This window comes from Strigops habroptila, chromosome 6 (genome assembly GCF_004027225.2).
Source record: "Strigops habroptila isolate Jane chromosome 6, bStrHab1.2.pri, whole genome shotgun sequence".
Classification (NCBI taxonomy): domain Eukaryota; kingdom Metazoa; phylum Chordata; class Aves; order Psittaciformes; family Psittacidae; genus Strigops; species Strigops habroptila.
In genome coordinates this window covers 8,466,318-8,488,340 of record NC_044282.2, presented here as the reverse complement: position 1 = coordinate 8,488,340, position 22,023 = coordinate 8,466,318, and the positions used below count along the sequence as shown (strand labels likewise).

General features: G+C 36.8%; 1 protein-coding gene across 3 annotated transcripts in view; it reads left to right on the top strand.

Annotated features, from left to right (window-relative positions):
- NKAIN2 (sodium/potassium transporting ATPase interacting 2) overlaps positions 1 to 22,023 on the top strand; it is a 538,764-nt gene that overhangs the window by 274,010 nt on the left and 242,731 nt on the right. For all 3 annotated transcript variants that reach the window (XR_003991789.1, XR_003991790.1, XM_030489215.1), the window contains exon 3: positions 13,368 to 13,448. Coding sequence is in view for 1 of the 3 variants with exons in the window: in XM_030489215.1 (XP_030345075.1) it covers positions 13,368 to 13,448 (81 nt within the window). In the remaining 2 variants the exon portion in view is untranslated. The remainder of the gene's footprint in view (positions 1 to 13,367; positions 13,449 to 22,023) is intronic.

Sequence of the window (22,023 nt, the reverse complement as noted above, 5' to 3'; positions counted from 1 at the left end):
ATTGTGTGATTAAAGTGAGCATCTCCTTATTAGTGCACAACATGGGTTTCTCTCAGTGGTAATGAATAATGTGATTACCTTCAGCACCTCAGACGCATTTGTGACAGAAATTTCTCATCTCTAACATGGGACTAATAACTATTACCCTGCCCAGCCAGGGTCTTATGAAGGTAGTCCATGCTTAAGATGTACACAGGAGCTGCAGTAAGTCAGTTAGCCTAAGAAAATCTGACAAACAACCAAATGTGGATGATATCTAGTAAATAAAGCACAAGGCTGGACTGGGTGAGGAAGGTAAAAAGAAATATTGAACAGCAGCATCCATAAACCTCTGCTGTGATACACGAAAAAGAATTGGATGTTGATGTAAATTAACATGGCTAACTTTTCATTCTCACTTTTCTTAATTTTCCAGTATTTTATTTAAATTTCATTTAAATGTTTGAAAGTGTCTTGTTTTTAATTTGCATGAAATACGTTATTGTGCTTGGACAGGAAATTATTTTTTAAACATCCAAGCAATCAAGCCAACAGCATACTCAAATTTAATTCAAGCATGAAATATAAGCATGAACTTTAGCTTGCAGAGTTACAATTTCTTTCAGTGGTCACAAAGTTATCCTGTTGATCTTAAGGCAACAGCAATTTAAAAATGACAGTATTTTCCTACTGGGTGTTTCAGTACTTATTGCCACATACCAGGAGGAGTATGTACTTGATCTGGCACTCTGAAATAGAATCGGAGACCAGGAAAAACCTGTTCCATTTTCATTATACCTTACAGAATTTGGAATAATTCAGTCCAGTTTCTTCAAAAACCTATTGCTTTTCCAAGCAAAGTTAACAGTCTGTCGTGCTGTTGTCTCCTGTCACAAAACTGTCATCACAGTCTCTCTGATGTGGCAGTGCTGGGGGCACTGGCAAAGCTTCTGGGCTTGTTGGTGCTCAGATTTTGCATGGCAAGCTAGGTTGCTGCAATGAAAGCCGCACAACTCTTCTGCCACATTATGGGAGCTACCATGCCTTTCATTACTAATGTCATCAAATACCAACTTGACATCTGGATATATTCCCTCCCCATTTGAAGTATCAGATGTTTATTCCCTAACTGTTGACCTTTCTTACCTCCTTATAATTTGTTGAGCTATCATCCGTTCAACAATCTGCTATTTTCTTTTTTTCCTGAAAAGTGCCGTGAAAGGATCTGTGTAACACTGTTTATCAAAATAGTTTATCAAAAAAAGCACTAAAATAGATGCTTTTCTATCTTAGCTGTGCATAGGGTCATAAAGCCAAGGAAGATCTGTAAGAGGAAAATATGGGTTGGGAGGAAATAATCTCACTCAATACCCATCTCAAAACAAAGTAAAGTTCTGTAATCTTATGTTTCAAGGCAGCTTTTGGACCCTATAGTCATACACCACTGGGTTTCTTCACTGCATTTGCAATATGTCCTAATGTTATATCAGAAATTATACTGCAATTGGTTGTATTAAGGATATATGACAAATTCATATGCATCTTGTACCTTGCAAATCAGTTTAATTCCTTCCTTGTGTAACTCTAAAGAATTTTTTTAAAGACTTCTTTAATTTAAAGGTTAATCTCCTTAGATTCCAATTTGCTGAGTTAGGATTGCTATAGAAAGAATATTTAGTCTAGCCTTAGCTTGAAATAATATCTACACTGAACAATGGTTGTTTTCAGGTGATATATCCAAACAGAATTGTAGCTGTATTTTAGTTTGATTTTCTACACTATCCGCATATTTTAATGATGGATTTGCATGAACTCTAGAACACTATATTCCAAGGGAATGTTTTTCCCTAAATCTTTTCCAACAAGCCCCCAGCCTTTGCATTTTTCATTAGTCACCAGTTTGTTGTAGAAAGTAATCTTCTGAAGTTGTAAATGTTTCTTGCCAAAACTATTTTAACTAGCTGCTTTCATCTCATAATCAGTGCTCTGTACTTCTTTTGCGTGTGTGTTTCATCACAGACAATAAGTAAAGATTCCATGAACCATTTTCCATTAAATTCCTCTTGAGAATGTAAAGATGACAGACCTTTCTTATGCTTAAAGAAATAGTGATGTTTTTTCTAGGGACTACTTTGTGATTAACGGTTCACATTCCAAATAGCTGCAACTTCTTTTACCTTTATATGTAGATCCGATCTTGTTCTATTGTAGTTGTCAGTTCTGATGCAGTTGTGGTCTGCATGGAAGTTTTTGACTATGACTCATGCAATGAGGGGAAAAATATTTTTTTAATAATATGTTTCTTAATTAAAAGATTGAGTAAACTACTGATACAAACAAACAAAAAAAACCCAAAACAAAACAACTTCTTCTATGGACATGTTGTGTCATCTCTGTAGGAGATGACAGGAGATGACACTCTGGCTATTTAGAACATCTCAGCTGTATGTTACCATATGATAATCTGTTTGGATTCCTCTCAGTATGATCCAGTTCCTGCATTTGCAAAGCTTTCCTTGTTTCAGAATGTGTAAAATGAGGTGGTATTATATTTTTGCATGTTTTTTTGTCCTCTGAATTAGTGGCATATAGTGCACAATACTTAAACTCCTTAAGTATACTTACTTACATCCTTAAGTATAGTTTAACTATACTCCTAACCTGCCATCCTCTGCATTTTATCTCATAATGGCTTTGTTCATCAGTGTCTTGTTGTAGATATTGCTTTCTTTCCCTTTGACTACCAATACCATATCTTTCTTTGTAAAAGAGATGTAAAAATGGTTTTGGCAAAACCCATCTTCAATGAGTGAAAAAAAAAAGAAATGCAGAAAGATGCAGTCTATTAGTATCTCAGCACTAACATTTCTTCCTACAAAAGAAATGGCACTTTCAGTGTTATACAGGCTACCCATGTAAAACCTTTATTTGGCACCTCTGTGTACTGAAAGTGTCCAACTAGCTGATAAGCAGGCACCATGCCACTGAAGCAGATGGGCATAGCTGTAGAGAGCCAAAAGACAATGTATGTGCATCAAGTGTGGATGTTGGTGGCAGGCTTCCCAGTCAGTGATGTCTTAACGATTAAATGTCCCAAGTTTTTTGCATCTGTAGTTACAGAGATGCCAGCCTTACTCCTGGATGGTGTTTGAACATCTTTCCTCTTTTATTTTTAAATTATAAAGAAATTTTTGAGAATACTAGATCTAGAAGGTACTTCAGATAAGGTTAGCAAATAAAGGAAATAGTAACAATGACCTTTCTCAGTTCAAAACAAGAACATGCTCTCACCGAAAACTGAGATGAAAACTGGAGTTCCAGGGAAAGGAGAGCAAAAGCGTTATTTAGGGTATTGGAGATAGGCAATGGAGAGAAGCAACAGGTACTTTCAGAAAGAGAAAATCAGATACAGTCTGAGAAATGCAATTACTGTAGTTTTACCAAAAAAGAAGGATTTGGAGGTTATGTATGTCATGAATGAGAGACACTTAAAGGCAGGAATAAGAAACATTATGCTATTCTTTGATTGTATCACGTTTAGAGAAATAGAATTTGGCCAATCTATATATATTAGGAGGGCTGGACCACAAAATTACCTAATCATGTCACCAGTATATTCTCAGAACTGGAAGAACATCTTGCATGCAATATTTTTAGCTAATGTTTTTTGATGCAAGTTGAAAGTGAAGGATAAGACAGTTTTAGGATACTCTAAAAGAAGAGACTCTCTTTGTGTCCTGAGTAATACAGAGCCTAACATGCCCACAGAGCCAGGTATAAACCTTCCTGAGGAAGGCCATAATTCATCCAATAAACACACAAAGTGTAATGTGTTCTGGTGATTTGAATCAAGTCAGAGATTGATTCATTGGTTGGTTGATTGATTGATTGATAAATGAGGAAGATATTTTTAGAATAGTACTTTCTTTGAATATCTGCAGTCTGTTTTCAGTGTGAAATTAATGTTTTTTAGATAGTCTTACATTTCTCTGAAGAAATTAGAAAATTAAGTCCATTTTGCATTTTGTGCTCTTTTAACAAGAATGACGTTTGCATATCTACTTTTATTTTATTGTTATACCTTCCAATTTCTTTTTATCTCATTGAATATATTCAAGATTGAAAAAGACTGAAAAAAGCCATGTTGTATTAAAACATACTGATCTCGCCAAGTCAAGCAGTCTTGCCAATCAGATGTACCAGAAGGGAATAAAGGAAGGGGAAGTGTGGTCTTTGTCTTCCTCTCTCTCCTCCCTGTGGTTCATTAGCATCGCTCAGTGAGTCAGTCTTTATGTGGGCATGGTGATAATCTCACGGGTATGTACCCCCTACACAAGGAACTTGCATCTAACCATGTGCTCACCATACAGTTTCATGAAGCTAGTTTTTGTGCCTCTAGAATTTGGCACCATCCACTCCAGCTGTCTTAGGTTCCTAAATGAAATGCAATCCGCTCCATGCTACGGTTAGCTCTATGGCAGCTGTGCTAAATGGGGTCCCTCTATAGGCAAACATTGACATGTTTGTCATCTACAAAGAATGGGAAGTGACCTTTGCAATTGACTGGTACTTTCAAAACAGCCATCAACCTCCCAAAAATAGAGCTGCCAGCCAATGACTTTGAAGTCCATGTTCTCTGTCCCCCAACTGTGAAACACAAACTCACCTCGTATCTTAGCCTTCTCCCAATTTTTTAACAAAATTTTGGAGTGGTCCTAGGAATTTTTGAAACAGCTCAGAGAGAGGTAAGAAAGCACCTGATAGTCCTCACTTATTTTTATTATGACAAATACGTCTTTAGCTTCAATTTAATCTTTGGAATATGAACACCAAGGAGCAAACTTAAAGCGCTGTGAACTCAATCGGCAAGGTCCTCATGGCTTTGACTGTTAAGGTGTTAAATCAAAGAAAATTAAAAGAAGAAAACAATACCTGGGCAGCTGAATACAAACTATTTTTATCAAAATAAATCTTACTGTAAATGGCTTAGTTTTAGCAAGAATGTTGATGTATTCACTGAGGGAGATGGATTCCCTTTATAAATAGTTGCAGTTGGCACTCAAATACTGAGGCATCAGTAAAAGAATCTAGATAAATGTCAGTAGAGTTCTGTTCCTAGCAACAGTATCTATTGATTTTATTTTTTGCATTCTGTTAAAAATGAACACTGAAAAAATTCTGAGTGTCCTGATTTGTATTTTTAATAGGGAATTTAAAAAGGCACACCTGCTAAAAACTGCATTAAAATAAACTGTTCAATGACTGAATTATAATCAAGATTTTTATTTTTGAGTGTTTCTGAAAGGCCAGAGACACCAAGGAAACAGTCAATACGTATGTAGCTCCACTAATATGCTGATGTCTGAAGCAAATTATGGCTTCCCACCTTTCCGATGAGAAGCCCTTCACATTAGATTACAGCAATAATATATTTCTTACATTTATTTTATCTGGACAAAACCACCTTGCCTTCCTGGCTGCTCATTGTCCAATTCAAGCAAGAGGGAGGGAAAATGTTCCCACCCAGTCTGGTCACTCAGCAGGTAGGTTCCTCCTAGGGCAGAGGGGTAGAAGAGGATCAAACAGCACTATTTTAAGGTTCGCTATTGCTTGGCCAGCTGAAATTTTGTCTTGGAAAATAGAAATATTACTAGAATTCCAATATAAGGAAAGCATTTTGAGCTCTTTAAAAGTGAGAATTATCTATATATCATTCTCGTGTTGTTTACACTTAAATAATTTTGATTTTGAGAGACTTTATAATCTCTTCCACAAATAAAAGAAGGAATGCTGGAAAAATAGGAAAATAACATAAGAGGAAAAGTATCAATCCGTCTGTGAATATATGTAAGTATATGTGTGTCTGTAGTTGGGTGGATATGTACTGTGATGCAGAAGGTTGAGTGTTCAGATATTTGAAGTTGCTTCCTGCTGATAAATGTTTCATAACAAAGATTTGATCAAAAGAAGTACAGGAATTGAATGATGAGTGAAGCCAAACCAATTAAATCTCCACTGCTAAGTCAAAAGGGAAAAAAAAAAAAAAATCCTGTTAAAATTTCTGCATTACCTTACTTCCTTTGGTACATAAAATGCACTTTTGTTAAAAAAGGTGTGAGCTTTAACATATGAATGCAGAAGAAGCCCCCCCCCAAAAAAAAAAATTTCATGTGGGGATCTAGAATATTTGTAGCACCCTAGTGTAACATTGACTGAACAATGCTGAAATGTAAGTTACGTGTTTCTGTGTGCTTACTTTTTACATCTTGGCCATTCACCCTTATAGCATCATATGAAAAGAAAACATTATTTATTAAGATAGAGAGATTACACAGAAAAAATGTTGTGTATCATTCTTATAAGGCCCATTCTGTATGAATGGGCCGACATGTCTTCTGGGTTGTTCATGGGTTCTTGGTTTGGAGGTTTGTCATTTAGTGTTTATGGGAATATTTTAAGATGGTACAGTTGAACACTGAAACAGAAGCTAAAAAAACCAAACAAAAGTAATGCAGTACCAAAAAGCAGCTGCCATGTTTGCATTTCTCCCCATCTTTTCCACTAAAACCTAAAGAGCTGTGAATCCAAGAAACAGAACATGAACCAATGAATGATTCAAGCTTAAGCATTAATGCACCACCAGTGTGTGTAGGATACATGAGAAAATAGTTCTCAGGAGGTGTCTCTTCAGCAGTCCTTTGGGGGTATTTTACACTGGTGACATTTAAATTGCTTTGTTCTTTTTTGTTTATGTGGAAAAAAGAGAATGCATATCTGCATAGTGCAGTGTTACTATCTCGTTTTTGATGTCACTGGTACAAGGTTTTTAATGGGCTCTGTGACATTGGGAATTTTGCCTTGGAGGATTTTAGCTTTCCAAACAGCAAGGGTAGAGTGATCCGTGTCAGACACTGAGAAATGAACCGAGCCCTGAAAGTACCTTTTCCTCTCAATTGACTGTAATGGGAATCTAGATACTGCTCAGAGGAGGACATCTGCATTGCAGACATCTAAATGTGGGCAGATGGATACCACTCTGGCAGTAGTGTGCTCTGTAGAAATTCAGCTTTTCTTATACAGAAGCAGTTAGAGCTATTTCTTCGGGGGGGGGGGGGGGGGAAACAAAAACAAAAACAAAAACAAAAAAAAAAAAAAAAAAAAAAAAAAAAAAAAAAACAAAAAAAAAACCCCAAAACCCAAAAAAGTAAATCTCAGCCTTGTGTTTTGGGACCAGCATAATTTTGGCACACAAGAAAATGGAAACATACCAGAAGAAGCCAAAATAAAAGAGGAGCCTAGTGAGTTATAAGTCCCTGGCTATGAGTAGATTGAGGGTGACTGCACATCATAGCAATGTTCTGGGCTCTATCCCTTCATCCATCTGTGACCTGATCAGAAGGTGCCTCAGCTTTCTTCCTGCCTTTTATGCTTATGAATCCTTCCCACACAAATTAAGGGGAAAATAGAGTTAATACACTTCTGTAAATAATCAGGGCTTATAACTGAGCCCAAGCAGCTTGAAAGTTTATATATAACCACTGGATATATAGAAGCCTCTGGGAAGAAATTTTAAGCAGCACTTGCTGTATATCTGCAGGCAGTGATGCTCAGGAGTAAAAAACCCAATCCAACAGTAGTTTTCTGTTTGGTGGTGACAAGTTCTGATGTACGTGACAGTTCAGCAGCTTTCAGTCAGTTTTGGCAGAGAACACTAATTATTAAAGTGTAATATAAAGGAATTACAATATCAGAAAGATATTTTACGTGAGGGAGCAAAGGGAAGGAGAAAAAACATTAATCTTTAATTGATGAAAGGCTGAAGAGCCAAGGACTTGCAATGCCAAGAGTTAAAAAAATCCTTGATAAACACAAGCAAACAAACTAGACAATATGAGACAGAAAAGTTGAACAACTCAAAAATGGATCATAAAAAATCAATTAACATTCATTTAGAAACAGAATTCACAATGATGGACAGTGCTTTGACACTATAGCCATGATTGATTGCAAATAAAATAATAATAATTAAAAATAAAAAGCAATGAAATGTCTAAGTCTTAATGATACTAAGAATTCAGCCAAGCAAAACTAGTGCAGGCTGCGCGCTGTGGCAATGAACAAAAATCCAGAGGATTATGACATGCTACAAGAGCTTCACAGTATATTCAAAAGTGAATGAACATTTATTGAAGTTGAACTGGTTGCACGAAGCCCTCTGCTGCCAGGAACATTCCTATTTGTTGTCCAAGCTACTGGTTTTGGCCCTAAGCCCTCTCCCATTGAGTCCTGTAGGTAACTGGTGGGCAGGGAAGTCTTTCATCTGTATCGTTAAAAGCAGAGCACAGTTGCTCTTTGTGTTAGGTTCCTGAGAGCAGCAGTTCTGCTTAAAACAGCTGGTCCTTACACATTCAATAACTGAATCTCTGCTGGGCATGAATTTGGCTCCTGATTCTTCTTTAGAGTCAGGCTGTGGTTTCTGATCCTATTCTGCTCTGGAGGCTTTCTGCTGAGGTGTGTCTTCTGCTGATTTCTAGAGTGAGACTCTTCACCAGGCTGTGTTGCCCTCACCTCAGGGGAAAGCCTCAGGCAATGGGAATGGGAAGGAAATGGCAAAATGTGTGATTAAAGCATTTTAAATTAGAAAATGGTGCCTACTAAGTGGCTACATGAAATCACCCTGTAGACTGCTGTCATTGCCATTTGAAATGGACTTCTCGCAAGGGAGTCTAGGTGGGGTCTTCTGCTAATTCCAGGAAGGTGGAAACACGAGGCAGAACTTTTGCGGTTTGGTGCTGAGGAGGTTCAAACAGGCAACACCACAGGAGGTTATGACAGATAAACCATCGACTTTGCTACCCAGGAACAGCAGACTCCACCAAATAGTTCTCTCTATTTCAGGGGTGGTGTTTTTCAAAGGTAAGCAGGACTGTAGGCACCTCAAAGATTAGCTGAATGTTATCGATAAGTTTAGATAGTTTGTTGGGGCCAAGTATTCAGAATTATACTTATCAGATTTGATAGGGAAAAGATAGGTTCGAAAATTGTATTTCTAAGTGATGTATCTTCATAGAGGAAATTAGGGGAAAATAACTTTAGAAGCAAAGGTAATGATGATTGTGGACAGTTGTCACTGTGTTACTGGAAAGAGGTGTTCTTTGCAGATATGCTGGGCTCAAGGTAATCTTTGAACAACTCAAGTACTGCTGCCCAGGTAGCATAAACAATCACATTTTTAATTACTACAGCAAATGTAGTAATTAAAATTTTAGAAATGCATTTAGTTTCATCATTTTCCTGAATGAAGCATGGAAGTGTCTTGGGGCATAATATGTTCAAATTTGGAAAATTCTGAAACAAAAATAGTACATTAAAAAAAAAAAGTAGCAAATCACAACAATTCATTTGATTTGAATTGCACAGGGTAATAATCTTGTAGGTCTGGAGACCTTCTATCCCTCAGTCAAGTCTGATTGTAATTGATTCACATATCCAAAAAGATTCTGGGAGCTACAGAAATGCCAAGTGAAGTTCTGTGGAGAAAAAAAAAAAAAGCTTAAATTTTAAATGTTCATAGCTATCAGAGTTGCTCACTATTTGTACTTCAAAGGTATGTGACGTATTTCTCCTTCAGGCAAGTGACAAGAGTATAAGATGTGAGTTCTGGTGACCAGGTTTATATCAAAGGCAGTAGTAGGCTACCTGGACGTTTGGTTCTTGTGCCCTTGTGACCTTTTTTCTGTTGGGCTGTGGAATTAAGTCTAGTCTTTTAATTTCTTCAGTTTCACTTAAAATTGAGTAATGAGTAAAATTGAGATAATGCATCTTAGCTAACTTTGAGAGAGGTGTGAAGAGGGATGTATGGATTCTTAGTACTGTTACAAGTATTTTAGTATTTAAATTTTTCCCATTCCCCAAGAAAAAAGATATTCTATATTAGTGATGATTCGTAGTAAATTTTCAAGACTGTAACTGCACAGTATCAATAAATCATAAACTAGGTTATTCTTATAATTCTTTGTAGAGGGTTATAAACTCATGTTTACTTGAAGAATGATAAACTCATTCTACCATATAACAGCTGTATTTATATAGCCTTTTTTATTAAAAAAAAAAAAAAAAAGGAACTTTTACTGATTGACTGCAACTTTGAAAAATAGTATTTAAATCTTTAGTCTTAGCTTTCTAGTTATACCTCTTTGCAGTGTGGATTTCCATAAAAATAATAAGCTCTGGTGTCATTGCTATGGCTCCTGTTATCTCTTGCTTGGTCAAGTGTGCGTTCGTGAAGGTTTTTGTCTCGTTGGTATGTGACTGCTGTAGCATTGTGATGGCTTCTGTCAGATAATGCAGCTGTCTTGAACTCCTACATATGAGAAAGAAAAAAAAAAGCTATAGCCCTTTGAAGAACTCTTATAAAATGTGTTTCTAATTAGATACATAGAATAGAGAATACCAGAGGGATTTGTTCATTGTCACAGACCTTCAGAGCTGAATTTCCGCAACAATTTGCTGAAACACATAGACAACAAGAAGCATTTATAACTTCATGTGATCCAGAGATAAGAGATGTGCTAGATCTGAAGCATCTGAAATAAGAAGCAGTGGGAAGCAGAAGCATCCTTCTGTATTTCAAGACAATTATACTCGGTGTTTACCTGGAGATTTCAGGCAGCAAACATACAATATTTCAAAAGGAAGCAGTTTAAAACATACATTTAAAAGACCTTAAGTGTAGTCCAATAACAGCAGATGCTTGTTAAAAGAGTGTATCTAAAAATTACATGACTGTCATTTTTGTGGTGATAGACTAGGCAGTGGAAAAGAGAAGTTTCATTTACTCATGTAAGCATAAGGCTCTCTGCTGGAATGAGCAACTCCAAAGTGCCTTGAAGTATTCTGCTGTATGTGCTGTGTGCAGGGAGCTTTTTAATCAGCTGTTGCTCACATGCAATGTAACAAGTTGTGCCATGAACAGCCGATCTAACACCACCTAGTTTCCAGTGGCTCTCTTCCACATTTTTTTCCTTGTTTCATCAGTGTTGACTGATAAAAGATGATCTTGTAAGTCTTTCTTTGAATGAGGACGTAATAGAGTATCTCTTCCTATTTGTAGGCCTATTTTCCTGAAGCTTTTGTGAAAAAAATATTTTAAAATTTTCCAGTCTTTTGTCTAGTTTGCTTAAAGCACAGAAGTTATTTCAAGGGAACAGACATTGCACATGGATTTTACTTGCTTAAGTCTCATTTCTTTGGGAAACTTGTATAAATGCAGTATTTAGAATTTTCAATATAAGAAATCCAATTATCTTCATGTGTCAGAGTGAATATTTTTATTAACACTATCAGAGTATATGTGCACTTGTATATAACGTTAAAATATTAAAATAATTGGCAAAACCTGGCAAGTTAAAATTATGCAAAGTTATAAAGAAAATGCCAAACTAAGGTTATTGAATGTATATTCATGTTTCCTTCTTTTGCTTTGGTAGTTATAGCACTCCATGTTACATGAAAAGCCAGGTTTGCCATGAGTAAGCTACAGGAAAATAAATGCTCAGTATACTTAATGTCTCAGAGTTGGGTTTAAAAAAACTGAATGTGTGTGTTAAGTCCATGCATCTGAATCAAGTTGCTATGTTCCAGAGTTTTATGAGCAGCCTATGCTCAAAGAGTAGGTGCACATTAGAAAGGCCATGAAATCTCCATCCCTGGAGATATTCAGACCTCAACTGGAGAGATCACTGCACAACTTGGTCTGTGCTGGTGATGCGTTGAGCAGAGATCGGACCGGGTGGCCCAGAGGGTGCTTCCTGATCTAAAGAAATCTGTGACCTGTGACCAGATCTTTGGACCAGAAAAAGCTGTCCTATAAAGTATATGTAATCTGTATGCTTTAAGTTACCTAAAAATACTTCTGTGTAAAACAATTTGAGCCTTTAAATCTGCGTTAGCTTCCATTAGGCCAAAACAATATCGTATTTCTTTAAAATCTGTAGATGGTCTACCTAATAGCTAGGCCAGTTAGCAATTATTTAGTTATCTACAAAAATTAGAAATCAGAACAGGCCTAAATTTTACTCATGTTGGATGTAGTCTCACTTTAGATCTCCTAACAAAGGACAGAATTTTATTATTTTCAGAGTATCTAGAAGATTAAGTTGAAAATGGCATGTTGAATGATAGACAACGTGATGCAAAGCAGTACTTCTGAGAGAAATTAAAGAAGAATCCTACATAGGTTGTTACCGAATTTAGAGAATGAGATTGTTATTCGTGACAAACAATGGTTTGTCATATTTTTTTTGTATGGGATGGATAGTGTACAGTATAAAATGTTATCTGCTTATTCAGAAGGTGATATAGTACAGTGCTGTGCAGAAAACAGTTTCCTGATTTGGAAAAGTAGTTTAAAAATATTTAATCAGTACAGGTTGGAGAAGAGACAACAAAACACAAAGAGTATGGCTGTAAATACTTGAGAGAAATAAATGGGTTGGTGATTTAACAGGAGGAAATAGCCCTCAGCTGTAAGTAGGGAATAGTGTCATGACTGTTGTATTTCACACATATGCAGTGCCATGAGTCTGTGGAATGAAATTAGCAAACATGTAGAATTGAACTGTGAACAACTAGAGGATAGATACAACAGCCATTAGAAAAACATTTGTAAATCCTAAGGTTTATTAGATGATGGAATCATTTGTCAAGGGAAGGTCTCAAGCACAAATATTAGATAACAGTAGCAACAGCAGGTCAAACTTGATTATACAAGATCCTCCAGTATTATGTCAGGGAAATGTAGTTTCCAGTCCTAGCGCATGAGGTCTTATGAATACAAAAAAGAAGCAAAGTGGTGGACAGGATAGAAGTAGGCTAGAAAACATGTGCTCCATTAGTCACATCAGATACCTGAATAAGAAATTGACATCCATCAAGGAACAGACATTGCTAAAGCATGAATACTTCTCCTATACACTGTAAAAAACCCCAACAAACCAAAATAATTGGCTATTTAAAATACAGTATGCCCCTCAGGGTGTTGAATAATTATGAATCATGCCTTGGAATGCTACAAAATATATTGATAGAGGCAGAAATACTGCAAAATAACCTATATATGGAAGTCTCAAATTAAAATGTTAGATCTATCAACTGTTTTCTCAGATACAGATTTTCTGGTGTGACTGAGTACTCACTACACTCTGGATTGTGCCTGTGATAGGGAAGAATTTATTCTTCATTCTCTCTTTTATGCAATATTTTTGTTCATGTGCACCATATGTATAGTCTGGTTTTTGTCTTGGATTGAGCTAATAGTTTAATGTACTAAGTTTAACGTGGTTGATAGTGAAATTATTAATGTACTATTTCTCTCTTCCTCCCTGCAGTATGCTGTCTGGCTGGTCCTTTGGGTTACATGGAATGTGTTTGTTATCTGCTTCTATTTGGAGGCTGGGAACCTTTCAAAGGTAATTTACCATTGGATACATTTAAGCCATCAGCACTTTGTTAACATGCCCCAGTAAAAAGGCTGTGTTCTGTTTTACTCATCCTCTTAGTTTTAATAGAATGAAGGTAGTATGATGGAGATTTGGAGTATTCTGGGTATGTTAGAAACTTTTAATCTAGATAGTAATGAGCATATACTTTCTGGTGCCCACAACAATAATGGTATATATATTTTTAAAGAAAATTACCTCTTTCTGCCCCCTCACTAATTTTGCAATGCAAATTTCACCGCTATCAGAGACATTCGTTAGTGATTTTATTTTTTTTCCTTAGTGATTCCTTTGTGATTGAATACAAAAGATTACTGTCTCAAGGGTAAAAAAATATTTTTTGTACTCAGCTGGATTCCTCTTGGGTGTCTTATACCATAGCATAATAATTGTAAAAGAAGGTGTCTTTCATTAAAATGTAAACTGAGGTGTCAGAATAGATTGCCATTTGGATACAGCAGTGTTTTCTAACTTTGTTTCTCTGGAAGGAATGTTATGATTGAACACTCATACACAATAAAAACCCATAGGAAAAATGTGTTTGCCTAAGAATGACATATTTGTGGTGTTTTATTGACACTGTGAGAACACATGAAGTGGCAGTTGGTAATGGGCTCAAACCAACATCTCAAACCAAAACTCCTACTTTCTAAGGTGATCCTGGAAGGCTGGCAATTTGTGGGATAAAAGATTAGCAGTGGTAACAAATTATTTTGTTAAAGTAATAAGCTTCAACTGAGTCTAAATATTGCTCTCCATGCTGAGTTATGCTCACAGTGGTGTGAACTGACCATCAAGGAGAATCCCACATGTGAAAGAGATCACATTCTCTTCTTGAGTCAGAGATTTAATTACCGTTCCTGGTTAAAGGGAGTTTGGCCCAACTGTAGATTACAGATGTAATTCTTTGATCCTTTGTGAGTTACTGACGTGTTATGATGCAGAAAATTGAACACAATTATAGGAAGAATAAATGAGGCAAAGATATTTCCTTACCTGTATTTTCTCTCAAATCACCCCCAAACTACAAAAAATACTAAACTTGGATATTTCATCCCCACGTATTCTGTTTCTTCAAAAGATGCTGACTTCAAAAGCATCAGAGTCTCATTTCCTGAGGTTGTAAAGTAGCTTTCTGCAGGTAAAACGTTACACTTGCTGGGTTTTATATCTTCGGACAGATCCAATATCATTAAAAGATTGGCAAAAACATAGTAAATAAAAGGACTTGTGTATTATCTTTTATTTGGTTAAAATGCTTTCTGTATTGCTAAGTGAACTAATATTTAAACCTGGCACCTGTTGTACAGTTATACTCAACCCAGTCTACTCATTTTTCCACCTTCTTGTTTCAGCCATCTGCATTCATAAACTTGGGATGCTTTTCACATCTGGGGGAGTGAAATGGGGTGGGAAGTAAGGGAGAAAGGAGAAGCAGCTGTTTGAGCATTGTGTTTTAATGGGTATAAAAAAAGCTGAAGTAAGCACTAGTTGGAATAAAGATGGGCCAAAACCAGCATGTAAGCCTGGAACTAATTTTTTTTCTGAAGTCTAGGGCTGTGTAATCTAAAGTGTTTCCCAACCAACCATATGGTTCAGCCTTATGTCAGGATGCAGTTAAATTTTTTATTTTTTTCTTTAGAGATATTATTTGTTCCAGTGATATGATCTCCTTTGAAATACCCAATAGATTATATTCCTTCCATTTGAGCTGGTTTTCAGACCAACAGCATTGGTAAATTGAAGGAGAAAAGGAAAAGTTCCTATAAAATGGATTTATAAAATAGCAACGGATAGATTCTTAGCTACAAAAGCTCTAATTCACATATGGGACATCACCCGCCTCTCCTCTCCCTTTCAACTGTGACTGGTATGTCAAAACTTTGCCACATGACCAAGTCTTCTGCAAGATCTAGGGCCTAGAAATATATATCTAATGGAAAGATATCCAGCTGTTTGGGTGGATGAAACTTATCCTCCTGTTCTAAACCCTTCAGAGGCTCCAACTGCTTTACAGATGTAGGTATCCTACAAAATGGATCATTTTAAGTTTTATGTCTCCAGTCACATTCATACATCTTAAGCTGAATCTTGTTTATTATTTATAAATTCATCTGGGAATAACTGCAACTTCAAATCTGTAATGATACTCCTGTGTATTTTTTTTTTGTGTGTTGGAATGGCACATAGAACCTTGAAGAAAGCTCTGGATCTGAATTGGTTCTAAATAGAGAATAAAAAATAACCTTTGGATAAGTACCACAGGGATGCCTCTGAGGATATAAATCAGGAGAGAGGATCCTGTGCAGCATGGCTTTAGGAATTAATAGGTTAAAATTACAGCCTAATAATAGTTCAGCTGGGTATAGTTCATTTTTGTGTGTATTATTTATAACTTTCTACCAAATAAAATAAAAGAGAAGCTTTTGGGGGTTTTTTTTAAGTTTTGAGAACAGTTTTTGTTCTGTGTATGCATACATCAATTTTTCCATCATCATCTTCTGACAGTGGAGAGGACATGTTTCAATTGTTAATATACCTTATTACAAAAGGCTTGCTAGCTTCATCCTTTTTTATTTTAGTTGTGGGGGTGGAGGTCATGGCATTTTTACAGCTTCTCATTGTTACACTGAAACAGGCCTTCAAAGACTCAGAAAATTTTAAAATGAGGTAGTCATCTCTGAAGAGACTGAGGAGACTCAAGGATTATTAGTGAACAGCTATGCAAATCTGTTTGCATTATCCACCATTGCAATCATATATATCTTGTGGAAAATGGCATCACACTATTTTCTGTCCTTGAGGCATGGTTGTCTTTGCTGAAACTCTTTCACAGCAAGCTGGAATATTTATGGCTTTGTAACAAAAAGGAAGTGTAATCACTTGTTTTTAACCTAGTTATGTGGATCTGTGAATGAATGCCTAGAAAACTTACTTCTCAGACTTACTTTTCAGTATTACCTTTTAATAATATTTAATTAGTCTGGGTACTGTTTTGCTTGCTGGTGTGTGCCCTACTCTGTAAGTAGGTTTCAGGAGTGGTAATATTTATTCTGGCCTGTGGCTAAGCAAATGTAGCATACAAAAAGCATAACCTCATGTCTTGAATGAGCCACATCTCGGGTACACTGGTGAAACAAAAGGGGAAACATAATAGAAAGCATCTCTGAGAAAATGTAGTATTTCAGTGATTTGTTTAAATACACAAGGAACTAGATTCAGCTATCTCAGAACAAAAAAAAAAAAAAAGAAAAAAGAGAACAGTCTGTTTAGCATTTTTTACTTCTTCAGACAAAATTCCCATTTACTTCTATGGGATTCAACTGCAACCTCTGAATTAAGACTCTCAGTAGAAAGAGTGCTGCAAATGCTCCTGTAATGAAGAAACAGCACTCTTCAAGGTATTTAAAAGCTTTCCCTAATGATGTCTAAGGATCCTACAAGCAGAACAGAAGCAGAATAAGAACTATCAAACTCCCATTTTCAGTTTAAAAATGAGTAGATGTTTTTTCACTGCAAAAAATGCATGGTTGAGGTTGCGTTGGTCGCATCACAAGAGTGGGAGCATAGAGATGATGCTGCTGTCACTTACTGGAAGTCAAGGTGGAGGCTGGACTTTCTGTGGTGGACGAGGGGGACCAGCTAGGGTCCAAAGCAGGCCTTGCAGTCCCAGCCTTATGCCAGTACGTTTGGTTCTCCTTGCATGCAACCCTACTTGTTGTGTGACCAGATACCAGAGCTCTCCTCTCACTCCTACCTGGCTGAGCTCCAGTATCACTTTGCTGTAGTCCCTACAATACTATGTGAATGTGACCAAGAATACACTTTTTGAAAACTCATTTTAACTGTCAAAATTGAGTTAGTTTCTATTTGTGTGGCATTCTTGACATTTTTCTTATGGTTACATATAAAGGCTACATTTAATAAATTAAATCTTAAGGTTGTACTTACATGTCTTTGACACAAAAATTAGGTGTTTGAAAGTCAAAAACTCCAGTATCAAGAAATGCCAGGTTGCTTATATAAGCATAATTTAGCTCTTTTTGTACATTCATTTTACATAGCTTTTAATTACGCAGTAACAACTGGGTTTTTGTTGTGGGTTTTTTTCCTTCACAATCTTTTCCTTAATCTCTGTACAGAATGGCCTATTTTGGAGATTAATCACGGTTGGGAACTGAGTGAGGCTGCCATACTGGATCTTACTCCATTTATTGCGCAGTCAGAAAAAGCTTAAGGAAGGGGAAAGAAAAAAGAATAATTGTGCTTTTCTTACCATGTGTGGCCATTACATATTTTGTTTTCTCCTCATTGGCTATTATGTAATTAATTTCCATACTTCCTATAAGTAAATGTCGTACTTCAACTCTGCTCTGAAAACAGGTAGAACAGTGCTATGAAAGCTTATGTACAGAACTGTGGCACCTAAGCACAGTGGTGATAGTATGTACATAGCTCACCATGTGTAGTGAAAGTGCAGTTCCTCATTAATTTAACACTCATTCTGCAGATCTGAATTACAAGCTACTGTTCTTTAAAAAAAAAAACAAAACCAAAACCAGGCGCTGTTTGCATTCGAATGAAGCTACTTCCTTTCCTACATTGTCCTGAGCTGCAACAGGGGGAACATGAAAGAATAGGAAAGATTTTAAAAAACCCACTTATTTGAAATTATTAAATATGATACAAAGAACTGAATGTATTGTAGCTATTAAAATATAAACTAAAGAAAAATGTTCAATCAGATTGTTTTCTGCCAGAAGTTTTAAGGGAAATCAAATGTTTCTGGATATATTTTCTTTTACCCACCCCAAATATCTGCAAATATAAGACCCACAAAATCACAGAGTAATTCACGTTGAAAAAGACCTCTCAAGGTCACTTAATCCGGTCTCCTGCTAAGAGCAGCACCAACTTCAAAGTTAGATCAGGTTGCTGAGAGTTTCAGCCAGTCAAGGTTTATAAGTCTCCAAGGATGGAAATTTTACAACCTCTTTAGATCTTAACCATTCTCATAGTGAAAAATCTTCTCCTGTTATGCAGTTAAAATTTCCATTGCTGAAATCTTTGTCTGCCTCTTGTCTTTTCACTGTATACCTCTGAGAAGAATCATGCTTTATCTTTTCTAACACCCCCTTTAGGCTTTTAACTGCAGTTTAGTACTTCAGCTTTCTATTTCCTCCTACTGTAGTTGAATTCTTATTCCAACCACACACAACTTGTTGCACCTCGCAAGAAAAATAGCTAATTATCATGTAATAAATAATCATTTCACTCTTCACAATTTCAAATGCTTTACATATAAAGCATTTAAAGGGTCTTCACACATAAAAGGTCTTCACATATATGTAAAACTATATAGTATCTTTAGTAAAATGCAGAAAGATGAAGGTTATCCTTGCTGTCTGGAAGAAGTATTAACACAGATTCAAAACGAATTGGAATCCTTTAATTCAAAGACAATTCAATTTATATGAATGTTTAAGTGCCTGATACTGTATTTAGGGAACTTTAGTTGCCTAAATTATATTTAGCCTGCATATAAACCTTGCAGTCAAATAAAATAGTGAAAATGTGTAACTCTTCCACTTTCCTGCTGAGGTAAGTATGAACCAGGAAGGCTAACCAAACTTGGTAATGTAACTGATAGGGAGCAGGCAGAAGGCAAAATAATGGCATTGCTGGAGAATACCCCTGGGAAGAGGGACAGTTCTGGGAGTGCAGAGGAACTACTACAGAAATAAAGGTTTAAGGAGAGAGTTTGCTGCTATTTTATTATCTGCAAGTATTATCCACTCTGGAGCTGAAATGCAAGTTTGACTGTTTTCCACAGCGTGGAAGCAGAGTAATAAAGACAAATGTAAGAAATCATAGAAGTGGAATTCCCCAACTGCCAATATACACTGTGATTAATATCAATGTTTTCATATTCATAGTGGTTGTTCATAGTAAAGTCAGGATATGGTCAGTCCATTCTCCTACCTCCAGCCAGGCTCAGCAACCAACCAGAACTGTGGGAGAGCATCTGATGCAAAAGATCTTAAGAAAGAAATGAGCAGTTTAGAAATCCATCCACTGCTGACGTTCGTGCATTAGCAACTTTTCACGACTGATAAATTCACCTTTCCTTTGTTAACCTGAGATGTTAGTCCAGGATTAACCATATATGGTTGGATTTTAGTGGCTGTAGTGCAGTCTATCCCTTCTCTTTTTCTTTTCCACTGGATGACACTAATGGGAAGAGGAAAAAGCAGCAATGGTTGTAGCACTTCCTGCCAAAAGACAAATTAACGTTGCCCTGCATTGCTGGTGGAAATAAATGGAAGAGGTGGGAGGAAGTATGAAGCCACATTTCCTCCTACCATTCTCATTTGTCCCCACCATCTTATCCAGCAAAGTTATAAGGACAAACCAGAAATAGGCACCTTTTTCACTTGAATATCCCAACATTGGCAAGTACACATCTACCATTGCATCTGACTTTCTCATACCACTGCTTGGATTGATACCTAGTTGCTCTGAAGTGCAGTTTATATCCATATGCAAATTAAGTGCAATAATGCAGATTACTTCAGGATATGATTTGCATAGCTTGTCATTCATGATGCTTAAAAAACATGCTGGCTATGAGTGCTGAACACTTTCTGCAGCTAATATACTCTGATTTTAAAGGGACAGTTTGATAACTAGACAAAGCTGATCTAAGAAGGAAATAAAAGAAATGGTTCTTTCATCTTCAGTGTAACTCAGATGTAACAAAGCAATGAACTTGGTAACAAGATTGAGCTTAGACTAGTTACACATTCATTCTACATTACTTTGTGTCCATTAGTATAATCATTACACTGCTTTGATTCCACATTTACTAATTATTTTCCTAAGGTGGTGGTCATTAACAGTTAAATGTCAATGTTGCGCATACTCTAATGAAACAACCTGCAGGATGTTTAATTTTGAACATATTACCTTCCTTGGATGTTGTTTTAACAGATGTCCTGTTAAGATAACAGAGAAATTAAATTAGTTTTCAACTCAAAGCATCTGGTTAACTTTATAAGTAAATGCCTTTGAGCAGTAAATCTGACCAGGGTTTTCAGATAAATAGCTATCGGAATGTTTTAAGTAAATGACTTTATTTTTTCACTTCTATTACTCAGGGCAGATTTGACATGCTTGATCATATATCTAACAGATGAAAATTGAAAATAGTGCTGGCAACCAGCAGTGTTAGGTTATTCCGAGGGTAGTTTCATGGGTAGATACTATTAAGCATGCTTATGGTTTCAGATAATTTAGTTTTGCAGCAATTTTTTAAACTTCCAGCTTTACTAGCTGAAAGATAACTGATTATAAATTTTAACTGTTTATTACTGTAGATGTAGCATATGGTAGAAAACATTTCGATAAAAGTGGAATTTTTCATCTCTTTAATGGTGAAGCAAATTGTGATAGGAAATCATTCAAATTATAGAAAAATATGAAATATGGCTGTATAGATTTTGCTTATTGTAAAAAGTTTATATTTTAAAATTCAGGGCTATATTTTGTTGAGTTCATTAATAAGCATACATCTGCATATTGATTTATATATGCACACTTTTCCTGTAATCTAATAGTTATGCACTGAATAAAGGAACACATGAATAAGAGAGAAGGGATGCCATCCAGGGGGACCTTGACACACTTGGGAGATGGGCCAGTGCCAACCTCATTCAACAAGTTCAGCAAGGCCACGTGCAAGGTCCTGTGCCTGGATCAGGGCAATGCCAACCACAGCTACAGGCTGGTAGGAGAATTGATTGAGAGCAGCCCTGAGGAGAAGGACTTGGAGGTCTTGATTGGCAAGAAGCTCAGCATGACCCAGCAGTGTGTGCTCTCAGCCCAGAAAGCCATCTGTGTCCAGGGCTGCATCAAAAGGAACACGGCCAGCAGGCCAAGGGAGGTGATCCTGCCCCTCTACTCCACTCTTGTGAGACTCCACCTGCAGTACTGCATCCAGCTCTGGGGCCCCCAACACAAGAGGGATGTGGAGCTGCACAAGCGAGTCCAGAGAAGGGCCATGAAGATAATCTGAGGGCTGAAGCATCTCTCCTATGAAGACAGTTTGGGAGAGTTGAGCTTGTTCAGCCTGGAAGAGAGAAGGGTCCAGGGAGACAGAGCAGCCTTCTAGTATCTAAAGGGCGCCCACAAGAAATCCGGGCAGGGACTTTTTGCAAGGGGCATGTAGGACAAGGGGGAATGGCTTTAAACTGTCAAGAAAGTAGATTTAGATTACATATGAGGAAGAAATTCTTTACTGTGAGGGTGGTGAGACACTGGCAGAGGCTGCCCAGAGATGCTGTGCCTGCCCCATCCCTGGAAGTCTTCATGGTCAGGTTGGATGGGCTTTGAGCAGCCTGGTCTAGTAGAAGGTATCCCTGCTCATGGAAGGGGGTTAGAACTAGATGGTCTTTAAAGTCCCTTCCAATCCAAACTATTCTATGTTTCTATAAATCTAAGTAAGTGTAGTGACTGATCAGATGATAATTCCACATGATAATTTACG